Source organism: Eptesicus fuscus, chromosome 15 (assembly GCF_027574615.1).
Source record: "Eptesicus fuscus isolate TK198812 chromosome 15, DD_ASM_mEF_20220401, whole genome shotgun sequence".
NCBI lineage: Eukaryota > Metazoa > Chordata > Mammalia > Chiroptera > Vespertilionidae > Eptesicus > Eptesicus fuscus.
Genome location: NC_072487.1, coordinates 1,562,121 through 1,585,173, shown reverse-complemented (window position 1 = coordinate 1,585,173; position 23,053 = coordinate 1,562,121). Strand labels below are relative to the sequence as shown.

General features: G+C 52.5%; 1 protein-coding gene across 1 annotated transcript in view; it reads right to left on the bottom strand.

Annotated features, from left to right (window-relative positions):
- The window catches only part of ROR2 (receptor tyrosine kinase like orphan receptor 2), a 212,579-nt gene extending 196,357 nt beyond the window's left edge, over positions 1-16,222 (bottom strand). The window contains exon 1 of the mRNA XM_054727483.1: positions 15,941-16,222. Coding sequence (XP_054583458.1) covers positions 15,941-16,028 — 88 coding nt within the window. The 5' untranslated portion in view covers positions 16,029-16,222. The remainder of the gene's footprint in view (positions 1-15,940) is intronic.
- Positions 16,223-23,053: the final 6,831 nt, after the last annotated feature.

The following is a 23,053-nucleotide window of genomic DNA, read 5'->3' as shown; positions in this document are numbered from 1 at the left end:
CTTGTGTGTAGCTAATGGGCTGGGCCCAGGCCTGGTGCCAGACTCCCCAACACTACCCAGGCCTGGGCCCCGCCCATTAGCTACACACAAGTCCCGGAAGCTCAGGTAGAAGGGTGCTGGTTAGCAGTGGAACCTTTTTTATCAAATTCCTTTGCAGATGCTCCAAAAATAAAATCAATAGAAAACAATACACACAAAGAAGGGACAGCAGACCAGTGAAGATCAAGTTGCCGACAGCGCTTACAGAATTCCCGCTGTGGACGTTCACCAGTCAAGTCCACAGTCAAGACTCAAGCCTGATGCAATCAGGGGTGACTTCCCACTGCTTTTGGAATCTGCCTCTTCAACCAGCCACAAAAGCCGTCCACAGCTGGCGTCCCGGAAATGTCACCTAGTCACTGTTGCCAAGATGATCCTTGATGTGAGACCTCGTTTCCATGAAGGAGAGTCTCTGCTGTGAAAGTCTCCTTCTCAGAGTGCAGTAAGGTAGTCTTTTTTTCTACAGATGTCTTAGAAATGAACTCAACACCGTTTTAACCTTCTCTGTCGTTCTTGCCTTCTTAGACTGCTAATTTTAGCAAAGGCTGTGAAAGGAGCCTCATTTTCCTGCTTAAGAAATGTCTCACTGCTCTGAGTGTGTTTTTCATTGTTGCTTTCATTACAAAATGAGTCAATAAAGTTGCCTTGCTCTGACCTTTTAAAAAAAGAAAAAGAATAGCTGATTAGCATGCCTGTGAGTGTAGACCTGTAAGTATGAGTCAGCTAGGGCTGCCTTCACAAAGCACCAAGCCAAGACAGCTTACACAACAGACGCTTAATGTCTTGGCTCTGAGCTGGAAGCGGACGTCACGGGCAGGGCTGGTTTCTCCTGAGACCTCCCTCCTCGGCTTGCAGGCGGTCTTTCTGTGGCCTCACATCGTCTTCCCTCTGCGTGTCCGTCTCTGTGTCCATTTCCCCCTTTTTATAAGGACGCCAGTCTACGTGGATTAGGTCCCCAGTGACCTTGTCTTACCTTGCAAAGACCTCTCCACATAAGGTCACATTCTGAAGTACCGGGAGTGAGGACTCTAACATATCTTTTTTGGAGGAAACACAATTCAATCTATAACAATGTCACATTCTCTTCATAAAAAGTCATTAAGTAAGCCTGGCTGTGTGGCTCAGTGGTTGAGCCTCGTCCCAGGCACCAAGAGGTCACCTGTTTGATTCCCTGTCAGGCCCAGGCTCAGATTGCAAGCTCGATCCCTAACAGGGAGTGTGCAGGAGGCAGCCGATCATTGTTTCTCTCGTCATTGAGTTTCTATCTCTCTCTCCCTCCCTCTCCCTTCCTCTCTGAAATCAATAAAAAACATATTTTTTTCAAAGTCATTAAGTAATGATTTAAGCCATAAAAACTTGAAACTGTAAATTCAGGGTGGTTTTACTGGGATATAATTGATATATATCACTGATAAGCTTAATGTGTCCCGCACAGCAGTTGGAATTACATATATTGTGAAATGATTAACACAACACATTTAGTTAGCATGCATCATCTCAGAGAGATGCCATAAAAAGAAAAATCAAATACAGAAACCCATTCTCCCTGTCATGAGAACTCTTAGGATTAACTCTCTTAACAACTGTCCACTATCACAGCAGTGCTAACGATAGCCATCATGTTATCTATTACATCGTTAGTGCCTAGCTTATAAATGAAAGCTTGTACCTTTTGACCATACCATATTATATTAGTTCCAGGTATATAACATAGTGGTTCAGGGTTTATATGCCTTATAAAGTGGTCACCATCAGTCAATAATATCTAATAACCACAGTTATTAGATATTATTGACTATATCCCCTGTGCTGTACATTACATGCCAGTGACTTATTTTATAACTGGAAGTTTTCACATCTTAATCTCCTTCCCCTCTTCCGTCCATTTACCCAAACCCCTCCCCCCGGCACCATCAGTTTGTTCTCTGTACCTATGAGTCTATGAAACTGCAAATCCTAAAAGGCAGCTCCAATCGTATTTCCACCGCCACAGCCCTTTCACTCTCTCCCATATTCTGCGTTAGGTATCTCCACAGAAATGGGCGAGGAGGTGGGGCTGTTTAGATCAATCACGTTCAACACCTTTCCTTCTGCAATCTTCTCCCCACCCTAAATCTCTCTTTGAAATTTCCCTCTGGTGGCATCCACAGGTCTCCAAACTCATGTAGTTGTTGCATAATAACCCATAGTTGAGACAGGGCCGGTTAGGGCTCCCATTAGAAGACATACCAATACTCCCAGTTTCTCGCCATTAGAAACAGTACAGCAGGGAGCAGCACGCCTCCCAGGCACATAGGTTGTTTGTAGGGCAGGCAACAGAATACGTGTTTTTAATGTAGACAGACATGTCCACCTGCCTGAGATCGGCAGCCTACACCCCACAATGCCGAGCCCCACACCACCGCGGACAGGCCGCCTCAGCCACCTCACTTGCAGTCAAAACTCAGAGCACTGGTGCTGCTCCATGACAATCCGCACTTCCTAAACCCTAAGGAGCCCCAACTCCTTTCCTGAATGTGTGCCCTTTTGTGCTTTTGTCCTGCAAACTACCCTTTCTACCCCGTGTCCCTCTTTTCATTGGGGCACTTACTTTTGTTACCCGTATTATGAGTTACTCACCAAGCCCCTGCATCGGTCTTGTGGGCTGTGAGCACATTCTCTCCACCCGTCGGTCCGCATTTCCAAGGGGGACGCCAGACCCTCCACATTGGGCAGCACAAAACGGAGTCTTCTGTCGCTGCAGCAGGGGGAGCGCGCACCGAGGACCGGCCCTCCGGCTCGCTGCCCCGCAGGACCGGCCTGGGTTAGCACGTCCAGGCCCCGAACGGAGAAGGACCACTCTCGGGGGCCCTGCCGAACACTCTCCTGGGGGTGGGAGAGGCAGGAGGGCACACCCGGAGCAAGGCGGTCAGCAGAAAGAGACTGGGAAGAGCTGGATTAGGTCAAGCTCTAAGGGACCCTTCAGCCCTCCTTCACGTTGGGGAGGGTCCCTGGGCCTCCGCACCCGCTGGAACGTAGAGCCCAGGCCAAGGGAAAAGCCAGGGTCCGGCTGCAGGCCGTCCTGGCAGTGAAAACCAAGGCTGGTGGGCGCACCTGCCTCCACCGCTGTGAAGGGGCCCAAGGTGAAAGGCCCTTTCCGGAGCCGGAGCGCGGCAGGCCCGGGTGCCCGGCACACTTCCTGTGGTGCCGGAGAACAGCGCTGCGATGGTGTGGAAACCAGTTCTTACCCTCCGTGCTGCCGTGTTTCCAGGTAAAACGTGACGGCCGTCTAGGTCTCACAAGTGGGCCGGGCATGGTGCCTGCGGAGGCTGGGAAACACGCGCCGCTCCGACTCACAGGTGCGCGGCGTGACGTCTTCCAGAATAACAAGCCAAGGGAACGTGTGAGACGTGCTGGCGACCCAGACACAAGACTGAGACTTGGTGAGCTCAGTCCTGTCCGTCAAATGCTGTCTGTCCTTGAAGGCATGTGGACCCCACCCGCCCCATGCCTGGGTGAGGTCTGACACCATTTCCAGTACAAGTATAACCATTAGAGTCTTTCTTCTAAGAGCATTCACTAAACTCTACTATTGACTCCGCGGCTACAGTCACACGTCTGTACCACTCAACACTTTAAGTTCTTCATTTTAAAATCATCTCAAATGTATATAAAATGTGCAAGATTAATGCATAAAACTCCCCAAATTGACTAATTTTTCCCATTCCCCCGTGTGCTCTATCGTTCTCTCCACACCCCACCCCACCCCGCCTTTATTCTGCACTCTCGGAGGAGGCTGCACACTTCACGCCCCCCCTCACACCTGGGGGCACCGCCCAAGAGCAAGGGCCTGCTCAGCAGAACCTGTGCAAAGAACACATGCAGAGCGTAAACCTGGAGACACTTCTGCATACATGTGTCCACACGCAGTCTCGTCAGAGGTTCCAGTGCTGCACGGCCCCTGGGATCTCACTCTGCACGTCCTGTGGCCCATCCTCCGCCGCATTTGTCCTTCACTCAGGCCAGTTGTTCCAGAAAATTCCGCGCCAGACCTGACTGGGTGGCTCAGTTGGTTGGGGCCAACCAAAAGGTTGCAGGTTCGATTCGCAGTCAGGGCACATACTATATGAGACACGCCTCTGATCCATCTTCATAGGAAAGAAACAGCATGTGGCCAGGCGTCCCTGAATTTCCCCCAGCAAACAGGATGTGGGGGGTGGGGAGAGGGGGAGAGCTGTGCACGCGGCTGGTAGCACATGTTCCAGGAAGATTCCCCGACAAAGGGAGGTGGCGGCAACTAGAAAAGGCCCAGCCCATTTTCCTAACTAACCCAACGGGAGCCAGCAAGGCCTCGTGTCGCTGGGACGGGCTGTGAACTCCCCAGTGCTCAGCCAATGAGGGACTACGGGGGGACTCTCGGCAGGAGGACAAATACCGCCTGTGCCTGTGACCGAAGACACCCGTTCTCGAGACTGTATTATTAAGTCTCATTTTCGCCGTATTTCCTGTCTCCGGTCCGTCCTTGAATTCGGACAGGTGAGCATCTTCTCACACAGACCTAAATTGTAGGCTCAATCCAGCTATCAATGTTTCTCTCTCACGTCGATGTCTCTCTCTCTCTCTCTCTCTTCCTCTCTAAAATCAACATATTCTAAGGAAAGGGGAGGGGGAAGGGAGGGAGGGAGGGGGAGGGGAAGGGGGAGAGGAAAGGAGGGGGAGGGAGGGGAGGGGAGGGGAGGGGGAGGGAGGGGAGGGGAGGAGGGAGGGGGAGGGGAAAGGGGAAAGGGGAGGGGAGGGAAGGAGGGGGAGGGGAAAGGGGAAAGGGAAGGGGAGGGAGGGAGGGGGAGGGGGAAGGGGGAGGGGAGGGGGAGGGAGGGGAGGGGAGGGGAGGGGAGGGGAGGAGAAAGGGAAGGGGGAGGGAAAGGAAGGAAGAAGCCCCTCCACCCGGCCTTGCTGGTCTGTGTCACCATGAGCAGCGGTCGCCATCCTTTCGGACCTCTGACCAGGAGTTTGCTTCTGCCCCCCGCTGGACCCTGAAGTTGTCTCCTTCTTGGTGGACCATGTCCATCTGTCCACACTGGTGCTGTGAGCCTCGCTGGGTCACCGTTAGGGTGACGTCTGCTTTCCCTGGTCTACAGTCCTTCACTGTCCCTGTGGGGACACACGTGAGCCGTGAGCACTGCCTGCTCCCCATCCAACATGAACCCACTTAACTGGAGTCAGCATTCATGGGTGATTCTTGCCCAAATCGATCTGTACAATTATTGTTGCAAATGTGATTTGTCCAACTCACTTCACATTTGTTATTTGGCATTTGCTGTAGAAAGTGGCTCTCTTCACCTGCCTGCTTCCATTTGCTTCTGTGCTACACTGGGTTAAATGTCCCCCCAAAACTCATACCCATCCAGAGCTTCAGATATGATCTTATTTGGAAAGAGTCTTCAGAAGTAATGAGTGAAGGATCTGGAGATGAAATCACCCTCGCTTTAAATGGGCCCAGCTCCAGGGACTGCTGTTGAAGAGGTGGAAGGGACACACAGAGACACAGAGGGACAGCCCAGGACCGCCAGGAGCCGTCGCCAGGAAGGGAGGAGGCAAAGGGATTTGCCCGCATGGCCCTGGAGTGCGCCTGCCCTGCAACACCTGGGCTCTCCACTCGCAGCCCCAGAACCCACAGCAGGTGAGAGAATCTGCTCAATTGTTCTACGTCACCCACTCTGTAGTACTCTGTGACGTCAACCCTGGGAAACTAATACATGTATTCAATTACTTATTTACTTATTATCAATTCTGAATCATAAATTTCTATTTTGCCCCACGTACACATGCTTGGCCTTATTTATTTGATGCTTAAATTGTCCCGAATTTAACCACTGGAACTCCTCCAAATTGGCACTTGTGTATTTGATATGTTCCCATTACTTTTGATCACTTACTTTCTATCACAAGAGCATGCTCCTGGCTCGTCCTGTATTTTTCCTGTCCTGAACCCATACCCAGGCATTCTCCAGGCATGCTGGCTCCTTTCATGTGTAACGGTATTTAGAAACCAAGATCTGGGCACTAAGAGAGCTCATGGCTAATGAGGTGCTAGGAAATAACTGTTACGTATAGGAAAAGTAAATATAAATAATTTTAAATAATTATAAAGGCAGTGTTTCTTAAAATACATTTTATTTTCAAAATTGAGTTATCAGCTGTTAAAGTGTGTATACATTTTTTGGAAAATCCTACATTTTACAAATTATGCATTATAATCTTAACATACTATTTTACATATAGGTGGGCATATGTTAATATACATATATGTATCATGAGTTATACCATTCTTTCTAATTCCACTCCAGTCCCTCCAGGTTCTCACCGCCTCCCCTCGTGCTGTATTTTTACCTCCCCTCTTCCTCAATGGGGACCCTGGCTCCAGGGCTATCAACACCTCTCGTACTTGCCCGATCCCACAGGTCACAAAATGGTTTCAGAACTGTGACACACGCCCCTGGGAGAAGCCAACCTACGGAAAGTGCGAGATTTGTCGTCAGGCTTGTTTTTCCCCAAACTGAGGACGTACAGTCCAAGGACGGGGTCCACATTCACGTGAACTAGGCCCCTCTTTCCCGGCAGTGCCGTTACATGATTTATTTGCATATAATTGGGGTCCTTTACTTGTTTGCATTCTGTTTTGGTTTCCCGCCATCTTTAATGATTGAATTTTATTTTTGAACGTGTAGAACATTTGCATGTTCCGAAAGTCTGAACTATACAAAAATACATAAAAATAAGCTAAGAACAGAAAGAACTACCTTAACATAATAAAGGCCACGGACAAGCCCACAGATAACATGATACTCAATGGTGAGCCACTGAGAGCATCTCCCCCAGGATCAGGAGCAAGACAAGGAGGTCCTCTTTCACCACTTCACGCAACCCTGCAAGCTCCAAAGCAATTAGGCAAAAATTAAAAAAGAAAGAAGTTACATCCAAGATTGGAAAGAGGCAAAATTATCTGTTAACAGATGACACGACCTTACTTATAGATCCACAAAAATTCTACTTGAGCTAATAAACGAATTAAGAAAACTTGCATCATACAAAATCAACTGGCAAGAATCAGCTGCATTTCGGCGCTCTCCCTCCCAGGAACACCCCACCTCTTTCCCTTGCCCTGCCCCTCCCCGCTCCCCCTGGCCTGCCCCTCCCCATCCCCCTGGCCTGCCCGCTCCCCCTGGCCTGCCCGGCCAGTTACCATCAGCTTCCTCATTCTTGGGCTCCTGGGACCCTTCCTTTACCTCTATGACTTGTTCCCTAAGCCCACTTCTTTTATGAATTACTTTTTATCTCTGTGATTTACCCAATCAATGTTCTCTTACAGTTTGGGCCTTGGCTCTGAATTCTTTCTAGCCAGAACCTGTTAATTAAAAACAAAACAAATCAGTTGCATTTCTAAGCATTAACAAAGAACAATCTGAAAAGGAAATTGAGAAAACATTTCCACTCACAATAGCATCAAAAATAAAAATATACCTAGGAACAAATCCAATAAAGTGGGTGAGAGACTTGTACACAGAAAACTACAAAACACTACTGAGAGAAATTAAAGATCTAAATGCACAGACATCCATGCTTGTGGACTAGAAGATTTGTTAAGATGCCCATACTATCCAAAGCCATCTACAGATTCAGTGCATCCTTATCAAAATCCCAATGACATTTTTTGCAGATATAGAAAATCCTCCCTAAAATTCATATGGAGTTTTAAGGGCTCCCAAATAGCCAAAACAACCTAGAAAAAGAAACAGTTGAAGGACTCACACTTCTGATTTCAAAACATACCTCACAAAGCCACAGTAATCCAAAGAGTGGCATGAGGACAGACACACTGACCAATGCAATAGCAAACCCAGGGATAAACGGTACATACGTGGCAAATGACAAAGGTGCCAAAACGATTCAAGGAAGAAAAAACAGTCTTTTCAACAAAGGATGCTGGGAAAACTGGACATCCACATGCAAAAGAATGAAGTTGGATCCTTACCTAACACCATACACAAAAATTAACTCAAAATAAACTAAGGACCTAAGCACAAGAGCTAAAACTACAAAACTTTTAGAAGAAAACACGGGAGGGGGGGCGGGGAGAACTTCATGAGTTTGGACTTAGTAATTATTTCTTGGATATGACACCGAAAACACAGATGAAACAAGAAAACAAAACATAAATTGGATTCATTAAAATTAAATACTTTTTGTGCATCAAAGGACATTATCAACAGAGTGGAAAGACAGCGCACGGAAAACATGTACAAGTCATTTATCTAATAAGGAGTTAATATCCAGAATACACAGAAGTCCTATAACTCAACCAAAAACATCTGATGTAAAAATGTGCAAAGGGTCCTAGCTGGTGTGGCTCAGTGGGTAGAGCATCAGCCTGCGGACTGAAGGGTCCCAAGTTCGATTCCAGTCAAGGTCACATGCCTGGGTTACGGGCTTGATCCCCAATAGGGGGTGTGCAGGAGGCAGCCGATCAATGATTCTCTCATCATTGATGTTTCTATCTCTCTCTGCCTGTCCCTTCCTCTCTGAAATCAATTTAAAAAATGTTTAAAAATAAAAGTAAAAATGTGCAAAGGATCTGGAGACACTTCTGCAAGAACACATACAAATGGTCATGAAATACATATAGCTGATGCAAAAAGATGCTCAATGTCACGAGTCATTAAAGAAATGAAAAGCAAAACCACAATGAGATAGCACCTCACTCATTATTGCTATTATCAATAAGACAGAAAATAACAAGTTTTGGCAGTATGGTGGTTCCTCAAAATATTAAAAATAGAATTACCATATAATCTAGCAATTTTACTTCTGTGTATATACCCAAAAGACTGAAAGCAGGACTCAAACAGACACCTTCATAGCAGCATTATTCACAATACCCAAAAGGTGGAAACAATCCGAACGTCTGCCAACAGATGGAAAAACAAAATGTGCTACATACACATATGGTGTGTGAGAGATGTGTGCATGCACACAACGGAGTATTATTCAGCCTTTAAAAAGTTAAGGACTGACACATGCTACAGCATGGATGAATCTTGAAAACACTATGCTAAGTGAAAGAAGCCAGGCCCAAATGAACAAATATAGTGTGATTCCACTTGCATGCGGTACCTAGAGCAGTCAAACTCATACAGACAGAAAACAGAAGAGTGGGTGCCGTGGTCAGGGGACAGGGACTAGGAATTAGTGTTGGACGGGGACAGATTCAGTTTGGGAAGAAGAAAAAAGTTCTGGAGATGGGTTGTGGTGATGGTAGCAGAACAATGTGAATATACTGAACGCCACTGAGTTGTACACTTAAAAGTGGTCAAAAGGGTCTACTTATGCACATACATAAAAATGTGTCTCATGCATATGCATTAATGAAGAGGAGTATTGATGTCACTTTCTGGTTTCTCCTTTATGTTTCTTTTTTAAAAAATAAACAGATGCACAACCAGCCATCCCGCCAGTCCTGTCCTCCATCCACCCCTCACACCTCTTTAAGACGGGAACACACTGGGTCACCATCTCCTCCTACAGAATTATTGTGGTGCTCAATTTTTCACTGTTTTAAATTGCTCTGGAAACTAGCCCCGTGTTATAAAAGTTGATGGTATGGTGATCTGGGTGTTATTTCACTGTCAGAAAGAAAATTCTCAATTTCCAAATGTTATTTTCCAATCTATATAATAGAGGAACATGCAAATTAGTTGGGACGCCATGACATCATGACTGAACAGCAGGGTCCTGAGGCTGCATGACGCCTGGCCGGGGCGAGGGACCTCAGGCCACGCCCCCCACCCCATGGGGCTTGACAGGGACCTCAGGCCGTGCCCCTCACCTGGCAGGGCTTGACAGGGGTGGGGTCAGCTGGGTCTGGGTCTCCTGTGTTTTCGAAGTGCGTGCAGGTGGTGGGCAGGGACTTGACTCTAGGTCCCACGGCATGCCCCAGACTCTGACAGGAGGGAGATTTCCATATACATTTTACTAATTTTCTTTCATCTCTGACACTTCCATTATAAAGGGCAAATAGCAATATTAAAATATTTCCTCTAATTAATTCCCTTTTAATGTGCACAAATTTCATGCACCAGGCCACAAGTATCCTATCTAATAATAGACAAATATGCAAATTGACCATACCTCCGACACGCCCACAAGCCACGCCCACCATCCAATCAGAGCAAGTATGCAAATTAACCCAAACCAAGATGGCTACAGCCACAGAGAGCAAGGTTTCCTAGGTAACAGAGGAAGCCAAGCTTTCCGCCAGCATTTGCAGGCCTAAGCCTCCACTCAAGCTACAAAGTTTCCATTATAGAAGGTAAACAAATTCAAACAAATGGCGGCAGAATGGAGCTTGAGAGAGCAGGCCAGGGTTGCCTGCCGGCAACAGGGGAAGCAAAGCTTTCCACACACCCTGGCCGGGCCCACCCGCTTAAGGCAACAAAGTTTCAATTATAACCCCAACACAAATGGCTGCCAGCCTCGGAGGGATCCCAGGCTTGGCTCTGCTCCAGGCTACAAAGTTTCAATTGTAGAAGGAAAATAAATTCCAGATACCAGGGCCTCCGCTTGCATTGCCAGGGGGCGTGGCTGGCCTGCAAACCACCACAGGCCCCTCGCTCAGGCCACCCCACGCCTTAAGGGAACCCCACCCTGATCCGGGATACCCTTCAGGGCAAACCAGCTGGCCCCCACCCCTGTACCAGGCCTCTATCCTATCTAATAAAAGAGTACTATGCAGATTGATCATCACTGCAACACACGATATAGCTGCCCCATGTGGTCAAAGATCCTGCCCCCATGTGGACACAAGATGGCCACCACAAGATGGCCAGCAGGAGAGGGCAGTTGGGAGGCACCCGGCCTGCAAGGGAGGGCAGTTGAGAAGGACCAGGCCTTCAAGGGAGGGCAGTTGGAGGTGATCAACCCTGCAGGAGAGGGCAGTTAGGGGTAACCAGGCTGGCAGAGGAGGGAAGTTGGGGGCAAACAGGCTGGCAGCAGAGTGGTTAGGGGGTGATCAGGCTGGCAGGCAGAAGTGGTTAGGGGCAATCAGGGCAGTCGGACATCCCTTGAGGGGTCCCAGATTGGAGAGGGTACAGGCTGGGCTGAGGGACAACCCCCCTCCGTGCACAAATTCCGTGCACCGGGCCTCTAGTTACCTAATAATAGACAAACATGTAAATTGACCGTACTTCTGCTACTCCCACAGCCAATCAAGAGTGAGTATGCAAATTAACCCAACAAAGATGGCGGGTTAATTTGTTTATGCAGGCACGGAGTGACCAGGAGGGGCGGGACACCTGCTATGAGGGGGAGGGGAGCCAGTGGAGGGAGCTACAGGAGCGGTGCTCCCACGGGGATCGAGGACTTGCAGGCTCCCTGGTGGCCAGGAGCGAAGCCAGGGGAAGGCAGGCATATTCTTGCACGAATATCGTGCAACGGGCCTCTAGTGTTCTGTAAGTGTCAAAAGCACAAAATAACACTCTATGATTGACAGGGCTACAAGGCGGACTCTACCCAAGGTGCGATATGACCCAGAAATTGTGCCCGAAGCTTCCTCACTCCCATCCTACCCCCTCTTGCCATCCATTTGTGGTTGCTCACATTCCAAATGGAACTCTTAGGTCCCTATCCAGTTCCTCAGGACCCCCAAGCCCTACTCATTCTCTATAGTTCAGGTTTCCTTGCCTTGGTCATCACACCGGCAGGGCCCTCTGGCTCCACAGATCAGTTAATCCAGTTCATTTTTGCCTTCAAATCTCCCACAATCAACAAACAGAACTCTAAGCAAACATCGGGAAGTCCCTCCTTGCTCCCAATTTTAGATGTTCCTTAAGCAACAGTGACAAGCACAGAGAGTGGTGGCAGACAGAGCTTCTGCAGTGATGTCAGCCAACTGCCACAGGCAACGAAGGAAATGCAGCTAGTTCCTCCAGCTTAGTTACCTTTAACCTAAACAGCTAACTGTGCCCGGTGGCTGCCACCGTCCACCTCAGGAGTCTGCAGGGAGGACTCCTACAAGTTAGCTGCAGGCTGGCTAACTGGCCCTCCAGGAGGACCGGGTGTGGAAACCATTGTGCGGGAGCATCTAAGAGTTGGGGAAACCCTCCCCCACTCCCGGGGACTTGAAGAAGCAGATACTTCTCCGCAGATAACATCTCAAACGTGACAGGGTGCTTACTGAAGCTCATTCCAATGACAATTAAAGACACACACACTACCTCCCACTGGAACTTAAGACTTTGTAGAGGATAAGCCACTTATTCCAATTAGGCTAGATTTTTCTGTAATTATTTCCTTCCCTTTGGCTTTGAATTTTTTTATTCTTTCAGAGATAGAACTTACAAAAAAAAAAAAAAGGCCAGAAATCCCAACAATGGAGCTAACTATACCAACACAATTCCCTATTTTTGAAAAGCTTTCTGAAATTTTCCAACATTGTTCAGCAATTCCTTGGCCACTCTGTTAATATGATTTTAAGCAGATCACACCCCAGACTTATTTTATGACAACTGCACATTCAACCAGCGCCATCCCACCCTTATTCCCAATTTGGCAAACTGCTCCACCAAACCAAATACATACACACTAGAAGGAGGGAGTGGTGCAAACCCAGTCGGTGAGCCATAATCATTGGGCCAAACTCCTTGTTTTGCTCTGATTTTCACTTCAAAACTCAAGCAGCCCTCACTGTGTGCTGAACCAGCATTTGGTACAGCGCTGCAGGCAAGCAACACAAAACCCAGGACCCAAAACGGGTCCCTGGGAAGCGGTTTTCAGAACCAGTCCTTTTGGCCGAAAACCCCTTCATGAGAATGCTACTGGCCACACACGACGCGGACTTCCCCGCACTGAACGCGCCCTCTGCACAGCGACCCCCGTGACTCCGGAAGGGACCCGCTGGTGACCACCGCAGTCTCCAAACAGGAGCTGCCCCAGTGACCGAGCGTCACAGCCTGAGGACACCCCTCCCCCTGAGCCACAGCAGGCCAACCCAGGGCTTCGGCCAGCCCTTCTCCGGGTCACCACCAGCTTGGGGTGGGGCACAAGCCCCCTGCAGGTTCCCGGAAATGGAGAGATAAACACCAAAGGCCTCGGGCCCTGGAGGCCGGCAGTGAGCCCGGGGGAGGGTCGCTCAGCGGCCCACTCTCTCCGGACTGCAGCTGGAGTTAGGGTCATTAGGGCTCCCCGGGCCGCGTGAGCGCACAAATTTCCGGTCCCTCCTCGGGCTGGGGGCCCGCAGCCTGGGCGGCCCCGCCCCTCACACCCAGATCCACTCAACGGTAAGGAGTTCCGCACCCTGGCCCCCGGGAATGCATCTTAAAGGAGCGCCGCTCCTCCGCGGAACCCGGCTGTGGGGGCGTCGTCCTCCCTCCCTTCAGGCTGCTCCCCTTCCCGGCTTTTTCATTCCGTTGATCTCAGGGAAAGGGTTCTCCCAAGAAGGTCAGGGGGATTCCCACTCTGCCAGGCTGTCTCCGAGGGTCAAACAGGCAGTCACACCCGAACAAACAATGACGAGCAAGCACCACTTACAGCTGCCCCGCAACCAACAGGAAGGGTTGCCAGTAAGAAGTGTTACTTCAGTGCCTCGTAAACCTGCAGATCTGTCACCAAAACCAGCCGGGAAGGCACACTTCGGAACCGACGTGGCTTCGTTGCATGCAAAATAAGCAGAATTCGAGAGGGCTCCCACCGGCTCGGTACTCAGGGGAAGGTCAGCCCCCGCCGGGCCCCGCAGTCAGACCGGATGTGGCACAGATGGAGGCGCAGCGCGGTCTCGGGGTGGCATTCTTGATCCCGTCGCCGTGAGGGTTAAACTGGCTCTCACCATTAAACACGGAAACATTTCCAGTGCGCACTGCGCCTTCCCCTGGTACACAGCCATAATAAGAAAAACATGTTGCCTGCTGCATACATAAAAACCGCTTTCTTCCAAAGTCTTCTTCAAGATGTTTTCATTTACTTCCAAGTGGATCACTATCATTATTTATTATGACCATCACGCCAGGGATCCGGGCCAGAAGTAAACACTTCACTGTCAAACTGGGGAGAGGGTGGACCCCAACCCCCACTCCCAGCTCTCCATCGAAAGCGGGGAACACAGTCCCAAGTCAGGGTCTGTCTCCTTGGCACAGAGCCTTCTATGGAAAGGGAGAATAAGAGCTTCTAAATCCTTTCAACATAACCTTTCCATGTTTTTACACAGTAATTTACTTTTCGTGTACAAAACACACTCAAATTATATGGATTCATCGTCACAGCAGAAGAGATCCAAACACCCAAATCTCCTGTAATCGTAAAACTGATTCATATTTTGAGCATGACCATATTCTTTGAATTTTCAGCTAATTCCAGGAGAGATCGCTGTTTAAGCTTTCCTACCCCTCCCCTAGAGAGCCTACTATTATATTACTGGAAAAATAAAACTACCTCCACACAGGACTCAAAAGTTAGCGAAAATGGCAAGATTGCTTCGTTCCTCAGAGATTTCTTAAATTCAACTGGAAACGAGGAAACCACTGAGCCCGAAATGCGAGCCACCTTCCTGTTCTTGTTACAACCTAGATGTAAGCAACAGACTCATCACCCCTCCCGCACGCCCCCCGCCCCCCCAAAAGCACCTAAAACCGCCGCGTCACACGTCTGGCCCTCACCCTGGGGTGGGCCCACGCCCACGCACCTGGCGTCCCGGAGTCTGTCCCCACCCAAGCCCGCCCAGCCAACAGCGCCGCAGAGGAACCCCTCACTCGAAGGGGAGCAGCGTCCTAGCGGGTGCAGGGGTGTCGTCAGACGCTCGGACCGACTGGGAATGGAGCACTTGACCCACCAGTCACCGCGCGCCTCGAGCGGGGTGTCTGTAGAGACCGCACCGCTACCGCAAAGCCCCTTCGCCAGTCGAGGAACCAGAGTGTCCGACGTGACCAGCATCTGCTGAAGCCACACGCCCCGGGAGGCTGCCCAGCACCCCTGTGGGAGGACTGGCCTCCGGGGCGCGCAGAGGCGCAGCTGGCCGCAAGGCGCGGGAAGAGCCGAGCCGCACACAGCGCGGGTCCCCTCAGCTCACCCCGTGGAGGAATGCGGGGCTGGGGCGCGCGGAGTGCGGCGGGCGACACTGAAACCTACTTGCGTGTAAGGAGGCGGCTCAGATCTTAGGGCTGAAGTCGACCTTAAGCTTGCAAACCTCCGACCTGGAGGTACTGCGCCTCCCCCAACCCGGCAGGATACCCCGAATCCGGCCGCGCGGTGCACAGGCCGGGGTGCTGCCTGGGTCCGGACGGCGAGAGCGAGCGCCACCTCCTCCCCGGCACCCAGGCCGCTGCCGCCAGCCCCGGGGAACCTCAGGGCAGGTCCTGCTCGCCGCGGAGTCCTCGCCGGGCCTCCCGGGACAGTGGGTGCCCCTTTAGGAAAGTGCCACCCGGGAGCCGGGCCGGTCCCGCCAGCTGTGCGCCTCATCCCGGATCCCGGGGTGAGGCCCGAAGGCGGTCCAAAGACCACCCAGGGACCGCCGCCCCCAAGCCCAGGACACGCCGCTTCGGCCACCTCCGGCGGTGGGGGAGGGGAAGGGGCCAACAAAAGGGAAGCCGAAGCCCCGCTCCACCGAGCGGCGGGGTGGGAGCCCGCCCCCCGGGGCGCCGGGAGGACCTGGGGAAGAGGCCGAGTCAGTCCCGGGAAGCACGGGCCACGTCTGAGGACCCGGGCCGGGCCGCGTTCCCACTCTCGACCCTTGGAAACCGGCGAAGGGCTCCCCGCGGCGCCGCCCGGCCTCTGGAAACACTCAGCCGGCCCGGAGCGCGCCGAGGGGAGAGCACCGGCGGCGGCGGCCCGGAGCGGAAGGGACGGGCTCCAGCCCGGAGCCCGCGGCGCGCGGTCCTACCTGCGGTCCGGGGCGCGAGGAGCAGGAGCGCGGCGGCCGCCCAGACGGCCGGGGCGCACAGCAGCGGCGGCGCCGGGCCCCGGGCCATGCCGCGGGCCGTGGGGGCCGGGCGGGGGGCCGGGAACCACCACCCCTGTCGGCCGCGCGGCCGTGGCCTTTCTCCGGGGCGCTTCGCGAGATGGTCCCTTTCGAGGAACTCGCGGTCGCCTCCTCTCCGGGCGCGGCGCGGGCGGACGGCGAGACTCCGGGACGCGGGCTCTGGAGTCCAGCCGCCGGGACGAGCGCGAGGGGCGGACCGCGGGCGCGCAGGAGGCAGGGTCCCCGCTCGCCCGCCCCGATGGGCAGAGCGAGGCCCGGCAGGCGCCCCCTGCCGGAGGCACGCGCCGGCGATGGGCGTGGCGCGCGGGAAGCTGCGGGCCCGGACCCGGGGCACCGCTCGTCCGGGGACTTGCCTCCCGCTCCCGCCCTGGGGCCTGCGCCTCGGGACGCCTGGCCGCAAAGGCGGCGCCTGGGGGCGTCCAGCCGCACCCACCTTCAGAGAATGGGAGCCTAGGGACCTGGTCAGGAGTCGGTAGGTCGGGACGACACTGCGCCCCGCCGGCTCCCCGGGGGAGCCGCCCAGCCCCAGCACCCAGCGGCGCGGGAACCGCACAAGTGAGGGCCTGCGGACGGGAAACGTCCGAGGAAATGAGCGAGCCGCCGGCCGCCCCGTGGGGACCACCGCGCCCCTCCAGAAAGCTCAGAAACCGCCGGCGGGGCTGCGTGGAGAGCGCCCCGGAGCCGTGCTCTTGAAGCCACCACCGCGTTTGGTTTACAGTTAAAAGCCAATTGTGTCATTTTACTCATTAAGGGCAGAACACTGTTCTCTGCAGAGCCCCAGGACATGCAAAAGTAATTTGCTTCACTTGTAAAAAAAATTTGAACGCAATTCAAATGGCATATTTTCTTGCTTATTCTTGGTTTTGCTTAACACATGCAAAGGCCTGAAATTGGAAGGCCAGTCCCTACAGTGAGTAACTTAGGAATTTCCTTTGTTTTTGCTCTCCTGGAGAAAGGATTTGGAATCTCCAGCGTCTGTTATTTGTTGTGTGAGATTCATCTTTTAACTGACTAGAAAGCAGTTTGTTTGGTGTTTTTGCTCAAACACCATTTCCTGTTAGTCGGGGTGAATTAGGGAGACCCCTGGAATTGCTCCTGCGCCTCCCTCACACATGGCAGGAAGGGAAAGCTCTGTCGCTAAGGTCTGAGGACAAGGCTGAGGTTGCCCCTGAGGCCTCTCGCTGTCTTTGCTGAATCTGCTTGGGGGAACATCCTGCTCACTTCTCATCCCTCACGCAGATTGGAGGGACTGGCCCTCACTGGCCGGGGCAGCTGGGGGTCGGGGAGGATGGGAGAAGATGGTGAAATCATCCAGCTGCCCTGGCCCCAGCCCCACCACACAGCCTCCTTCAGCCCCTGCTGGTGCCTGACCCAAAGCGGGAGGGGGGTGCTCTCCCAGTGTTGTTTGCAGACTGCCAGGGGTTTATCTTTGGGTTTTCTCCCCAAAGGGGCCCTCAAGGACGCCTGAAGGGTAAACAAGGCTTTAAAAGCTGGTCTTGAAGCACTTAGTTCCAGACTCCTCCATCTTGGATCTAGTGAGACCAGCCGGGAGCAGAGGAGTCCTCTGAGTCTGTCCGCCGGTCCGTCAGCCCAGCTGTGTCCTCTGCTTCCGCTGCCGCAGCTGGAGACAGTTCCGGAGCCTGGGCAGCCCTGCCCCCTCCTTGGTGTGAACTTGGGGAAATGATGCGATGGGCTCAGCCCTCATCTGTGTGCAATTTCCATCTGACTGTTCCCCACAAGCCCCACCGAAAGTTTAAAGAGCAACACGTATTTTGCTGACAGTTTCTTGGGTGGGGTCAGAAATGTGGGTTATAACACACATGATTCCTTAAAGCTTCTTAAAAATTATCTTTTCAGCATTTCCCTTTCCCCAGAATCTCCCTACAACTCCAGTCTGCTCTCCTGTCTCTCCTCACTCCCTCCTTCCTCCCCTGCCTGCAGGTTCAGAACTGGGATAAACACAATGTATTTAACCTTATAAATGACAGGCATCAAACTATGCTCTTTGTAAGTAATTAGGAGAATGCGGCCCAGCCACATGGGAGCTACGTACTCCTTCCCACATATTTCACTCAGGCATCGCTGCACAAGCAACCTCCTCACACCTAACAGCTAAAGCAGCGAACATTTCTTACGTCACATGGGTAGTTTCTGTGGATCAAGAATTCAGGAGAGGCTCACCTGGCTCCAGGTCTGCCTGCGGCAGGAGGACCTTCACTCGGCCACCTGTTCACATGCCTGGCAAGTCCGTGTTGGGTGAGGGCAGGCCGCCCGGACCTCCCTGCAGGGCTCCCTGAACATCCTCACTACAGGGCCCTGGCTGAAGCTGCAGTGTCCTGTCAGTCAGCACTGGACATCGGGCTGTCGCTTCTGCAGGGTCCCGGGTCCCCCAGGCCGACCAGGGAGGGAAGGACACGGGGTGTGCAGGAGGCCGACTCCCTCCCACCCACAGGAAGCACAGCCATGCTGTCCTCGGGACAGGCCAGAGCGGAGGCAGCGAGCACGGTGAGTGCCCACCAGAGGGACAGGAGCAGCAAGGCCCTCCTTGAGGACCGCACAGGGCCATGCGGAGACCTGGGGAAGCATGGCGGTGCTGTGCGGGCCCGCGGGCGGGCCTCCCCTCCGCGGAGCAGCCTCTCGGCCATTCCTCTGCCTTCTTTACGGAAATGTCTACTCCAGTCTTCTGCTCATCTTTTCACTGGGCTACATAGCTTCTTGCTTTTGAGTTTTAAGAGTCCATTGTACGTTCTGGACGTAAGCTCATTTCCGGTAGATACAGATGCAGAGGCAGACAGAGAACTATTTTCTCCCAGTGTCTGCTTGTCTTTTCGTTTTTTTAACAATGTCTTTTCATAAGCAACGGTTTCTTATTTGATAAGGTCCAATCTATTTTTTTTTCTTTTATGGCTGTTTGATTCTCAGTAAATGCTAGATCAGGCCAAAAGTACCTGTAAGACGGGAATATTGGAGCACCGCCGTCTGGGCAGCCGCCGGCACAGCTCACAGCCCGCTGCCCTGGGCTTCGTGGGCAGCCTGCAGCCAGGGCACAGGGATCCCACTCCGTCTGTGTGCGTGGTTGGGTGGTTGGTTGGTTTTAGTTGGAAAAATCCTAAACTGAACGGAACCCTTCTGCTCTACTAGCAGCAAGCTGTACAAAAACCCAAGTACAGAACAAGACAAATAAGCCAACTTATCAACACGATGGCTCCGCTCCGTCACGGCACTCTCCTGCCAACCTGGCTTTGGGCCTGAATCCCCATGATCAGCGGGACCCCAGACCAGGAAACCCAACAGGCTCCTCTGCTTCCTCCCACGCAGCCTCCCTGCAGCACTTCCTCTGCGACCGCCTCCCGAAGCACGCGTTTCCCCTCAGCGCCAGGCTCCAGAGCGCCCTCCTGGCTTCTGTAGGGGCTCCTCCTGCCCGCCCGCCCGCCCTCCCGCCCTCCTGCCCTCTCCGCTCTGCCTCCCCACCGTGCAGGGTGTGGTCCTAGGCCATCCTCCCTTTTCACTCCACGAGCTCCAGCTGAGATATCTCTTTCCAGCTCACAGATGTAGCTGCACCCGTAACCCTGGCAACTCCAAAACTTACGTCTCCAACCCCAGCTGTTCCCTGACCTCCAGACTATGTTTCAGTCATTTCCGTGGTCTTCCTACGTGGCTGGCCCAATGGCACCTCCAACTCAAACTGTACAAACCTGATTTACCGTGAGCCCCGCTTCAAACTTAATCTTTTCCCTAAAATCCCTCCCTCACCCAAAGGCACTGTCACCCCTGTAGCTAGCTCACAAGTCAGAAGCCCAGGCCCTGCCTCTGACCCCTCCCTCTCTCCCTGTGTCCACTCCAACACCGCGTCCTGTTGGTTTTGCTTTCTGGATGCTTTCTGCTTAATGTTTTCCGTCTCCATTGCCATGGCCCTGGCCCAGGATAATACCATCTCTCACCTGGGTAAGAAGTCTCCCCATTTCTACCATCACCCAGCTCTAATCGGTTCTCCACACATATGCAAACCCAAGTCTAACTACATTGCTGCCCAGCAGCTTGCTAGTATCTTAAGTTAAAGACTAAACCCTGCCCTGGCTGGTTTGGCTCAGTGGATAGAGCATCGGCCTGTGGACTGAAGGGTCCCGGGTTCAATTCCAGTCAAGGGCACATGCCTGGGTTGCAGGCTCGATCCTCAGTAGGGGGCGGGCAGGAGGCAGCCAATCAATGATTCTCTCTCATCATTGATGTTTCTATCTCTCCCTCTCCCTTCCTCTCTGAAATCAATAAAAATATATTTAAAAACAAAAAAAGACTAAACCCTAACATTCCAAGGAGCTGCCGCGTGGTGAGGATGCGCACGGAGCCCCGCAGAAAGGTCCAGCGGGCCCCTCCCTCCGCACCAGGCTGGCCTGTTCCTCTCCAGCCCTTTGGTCTTTCGTGTCCAAATAGCACCAAGCTCCCTTCCCTTCCACACGGGCCTTCTCCCAGCAGCCCTTTCTGCTTGGAGCATGCTCGCCTGGATCCTTCACTGAGGTAGCCCCACTGCTCCTTCAGTGTCACTGCTCAGGGACACGTCCTCTGTCGCCCTCACCCCACAACAGGTCAGGCTCCCTGCGGACTCTGCCTGGAGCCGCACCTGGAGGCACACCGCAAGTACAGCCTTCCCCGTGCGCGGCGGGTTTACTAGATGCGGTCTCTCTGCCGACTGCCCGGAAGCTCCGTAAGGAAGGGCTGAAGAGCCCCCCGGCCCTGCGAGGTGGCAGCAGAATCGCTGCTAATGAAGGAAGCACGGGCGGAGGAAGCAAGGAGACAAACACTGATGTGCTGAGCTCGGGTTAGGGCTAACACAGCAAGGCCTGCAGGTGCCGTGGGCAGTCTTCCTAACGTGTAGCATAAAGATGAAACAATGCCAGCCGTTTCTCACTCCATGCTCACATGGCCGAATGAACTTCATTATAGGCTTATCCTGAAATCACACATCCATTCCATCGACAGTGGTTTTGTATATTTTATCTCAAACCACTTACGTCTACAAACAGCTGAGATAGGCTTTCTTGTTTCCAAACATTTAGGTTTGATGAAACAAAGATTCCGGTTTTCACCAATAACCATGAACTTTAGGCCTCCATAAAGCTTGAGCGCGATCATTATAACAAAGAGACTTTATTTTAGCTTTCCAATCATTACGCCAAGAAATGGGAGCAACAGAAAGACACTGGCAGGTAATAATGTCTTCCTCTGTGGTTCACTGTTTGATACGAAGACACGCCCACCTGGCAGGTGGGCCTCGGCGCAGGCCCAGCCCGGAGGAGGCTCTGTCTTACGCGCCTTACTCGGGTCGAGAAGATTTTCCTCCCCTGACAGCAAATATGTGGTGTCTTCTCAGACAGCACTGGGAGCCCCACAATTTAATTCTCTTCTGACTCTCACTGCCCAGAGTTAGCGTCTGACCCATCGGTTCACAGCCAGTCCCCAACACGCTCATCAGGTGCCAGGCGGGGATTCCTACAATCCTCCCCTCAAGTTCAATATTTGTAAGAATGGCTCAAAGAACTCAGGAAAGCACTTTACTTACCATTATCAGCTTATTATAAAGAACGCAATTCAGGAACAGCCAAATAAAAGAGACGCATGGGCAAGGTACGGAGGGAGCGTGGCGCCTTCTTGCCCCTGTGGGAGCACCGCCCTCCAGCACCTCCATGGGTTCTCCTTCACGGAGGGGGTTTATGGCACTCACTACAGAGGCGGGGGACTAAGTTATTGCCATTGGTGACCGAGCTCAGTCTTCAGCCCCTCCCCTTCCCCGGAGGTCAGGGTTGGGAGGGGTGGTGGGCTGGGGATGGGAGCTGAATGTTGAACTCTCTAATCATGGGTTGGTCAGTGGGTGACCAGTCCACATTCCTAAGCTACCGAGGGCCCTCAGGAGTCTCCTCATCAGGTAAACACAGCTGCGGTCCAGAGGAGATCGCTATGAGTGAAAGCGACACGTCACAGGTTTCAGGAGCTCTGTACCAGGAACCAGGGACAAAGATCAAAACGTTTCCCACGACACCACACATGTAGTAAGAACATTTTTCCTGACAAGGCAGTTAGAAATAATAGTTGATTCTTTTTTGGAAAAAAAAAAAAAAGATGTATTTATATCACCATGTTTACTACAATAGGATTATTAGATGAAAATACTAATGTTGTAAGTATTTTGTTCAACAATATTTCATCCCTATAGTACCTTTCAAATCCCCTTTAAACATAATTTATTTCTCAGTCTTAAAAGCAAATGTAGACTCTCCACCTGCATGGATCCGCCAGGGCCAGGCTTACCGACGGCCCCTCTCCTGCATGACGCAGTCTCTGAAAGGCAGAGAAAGCTGTCCCAGCTCCACGGGCACGCTCCGGCTGCCTTAGATCTGCCCCTCTGGTTCTGATGTATGTTAGGGGTAGTTGTGGCCCCAGGAGATGCTGAAGTCCTAACCCCGGTACTTGTGAATGTGACCTATTTGGGAAGCTTTTGAGATGACCAAGCTAAGATGCGGTCCCCAGGGCGGCCCCTCATCCAGAAGGCTGCCCTGGTGGAAGGGGATGTGGGGATGGGAGGCAAGCACGCAGAGAAGACTGGAGTTGTGGAGCCCAAGCCAGCAGCCTGCCGGAGGGAGGCCTGGGCAGCCGCTTTCTGGCACTGGGAGGGGCTGGCCTGGCGGCACATGGCTGTCAGACCCCGCCCGGACCCGGAGCGGGGAATTGCTGTGATAGGCCACCCTGCCTGCGCTGGCTGTGGCAGCCCCAGGACACTCACACAATGCAGCCAATGGGCACAGACCAGAGGGGGCCCTTTCAAATCACTTCCTGTTTCTTATAAAATTGTCAAGCATCATACAAAACTGTCCAACGTAGAAGTATTTAAAACACACAAAATCACAGCTCTCATCCTAAGGGAAGAAGGCCCCGCGGTGCCCGGAGCGCCCGCTCACAGGGATTCTCTTCCCTCTGGGCCATGAGGCCACCCCAGAGCCAGGGTCATCCCCCCAGGGCTCT